This window comes from Penaeus japonicus, unplaced genomic scaffold, assembly GCF_977035675.1.
Source record: "Penaeus japonicus unplaced genomic scaffold, GWHDUDI00000001_assembly GWHDUDI00000029, whole genome shotgun sequence".
NCBI classification, from domain to species: Eukaryota; Metazoa; Arthropoda; class Malacostraca; order Decapoda; family Penaeidae; genus Penaeus; species Penaeus japonicus.
Genome location: NW_028234431.1, coordinates 17,661,873 through 17,663,437, shown reverse-complemented (window position 1 = coordinate 17,663,437; position 1,565 = coordinate 17,661,873). Strand labels below are relative to the sequence as shown.

Sequence of the window (1,565 nt, the reverse complement as noted above, 5' to 3'; positions counted from 1 at the left end):
GTTAATAAACCTTGATTTAAGAAAAGTGACATACTAGAATTCATATATTTTTTTATACTGAACATTCTTACAGCTGCACTTGGGGAATTCTTCTATGAGAAGATGGAGGATAAAACGTGGGCAGTGGAAACCATTGGCTGGTTGCCTCTTGCATCCTTGATTATCTTTATTGCTGCCTTCTCAATTGGTTATGGCCCCATTCCATGGCTGATGATGGGTAAGACAGCTTGTTCTGTAATCTTAGTTGTAAAAAAAAAAAAAAAAGAAAATAGAAAGAGAAAAAGCCCTGAATTTTTTGTTTTGCATGTAACTGACTGGCTGAATAGTGTAATTTTTGTTTATATAATTTTTTTGTCTTTTATGGCTGATTTGTAGTGAAACTGAATCATTTAAGATTAGGATGAGCTATATTTATTGTATGCTGTTTTTTTCTGTAGGAGAACTTTTTCCTTCTAATGTGAAGGAAGCTGCAGCTGGATTAGCAACTATGGTTAATTGGACCTTATCCTTTACCATAACTTTGATATTTGTGCCTCTTCAGGTAAGTCAGCTGACTAAAAATATGTAATCTTAAATTATTTTATTTCATCTAATAATATTTCAAGATAATGATTCTTTCATGTTTTCTTTCTTTTTTTCCTAAAGAGGGAGCTTATTATGATCCACTTCTTTACATGACGATTATATTTTTTCAGGATGCCATTGGTGACTTTGGGGCCTACTGGCTGTTTGCAGGAGTGTGTGTGCTCAATCTCATATTCTGTGTGACAGTGGTCCCAGAGACAAAGGGCAAGACACTGGAAGAGATATCGGCTTATTTTGGTGGACCAGTAGTTTCAAGTAACTCAAACTCCAGGCATGAAAGCGATGCATGAATATAGATTTTTTACCTTTGGGGGGAAAAATTTCTTCCCTTGGGGGAGAAATAAAAAATCATATTAAAAATCTTGTTAAATTGTTGTATGAAATGTGGTACTGCAAAAATTTGGTAAGGCACAATAAGTGTAAGTTAGATTCTTGTGAGAATTTTAATATGTAGAATTTAGTTCATTCTTGGTGTTTGTCTTACATTAGTGTTTTCATCAGCACCTTTTATCAGTGATTTATTCCAGTTTTGATACAGTTATATCACTGATTTGTGTGATCTGCAAGGTTGTGAGTGATGATGAATTTGATTACATTTTGTTTATTATCCACTAGAGATCTGAGAAACTTAATCCCTTAATGATGGATGATGTGATATCATGTCATGGCCTGGCTTTTTGTTTGGCCGGCAAGTTTGGTGATCAGGCGCTTAGTCTCAATGGATGAATAGGCCGTTGCATTTGGCCTGCACATTTAGAAATACCTTGGTGTCATGTCCAGGTGGAGCCAAAACCACCTGTCGTTAACAGGTTAATTGCCACATAGTGTAATCTCAAACAATATTCAAACATTCCATTATTGTGTTAACTTGAGAATACTTTGGCTTATTTGTTATATAGATTTATTAGCTACCATTTGAGGTACAAAATTTTGCAGTACATAATCTATGAATCTTGTACAAAATAAACCAAGTAGGAAGG

General features: G+C 34.6%; 1 protein-coding gene across 13 annotated transcripts in view; it reads left to right on the top strand.

Annotated features, from left to right (window-relative positions):
- LOC122251336 (facilitated trehalose transporter Tret1) overlaps positions 1-1,565 on the top strand; it is a 22,980-nt gene extending 21,415 nt beyond the window's left edge. For all 13 annotated transcript variants that reach the window (XM_086553987.1, XM_086553989.1, XM_043013245.2 and 10 more), the window contains 3 exons: positions 74-217; positions 438-541; positions 696-1,565. In XM_086553987.1, the coding sequence (XP_086410113.1) occupies positions 74-217; positions 438-541; positions 696-875 (428 nt within the window). In that variant the 3' untranslated portion in view covers positions 876-1,565. The remainder of the gene's footprint in view (positions 1-73; positions 218-437; positions 542-695) is intronic.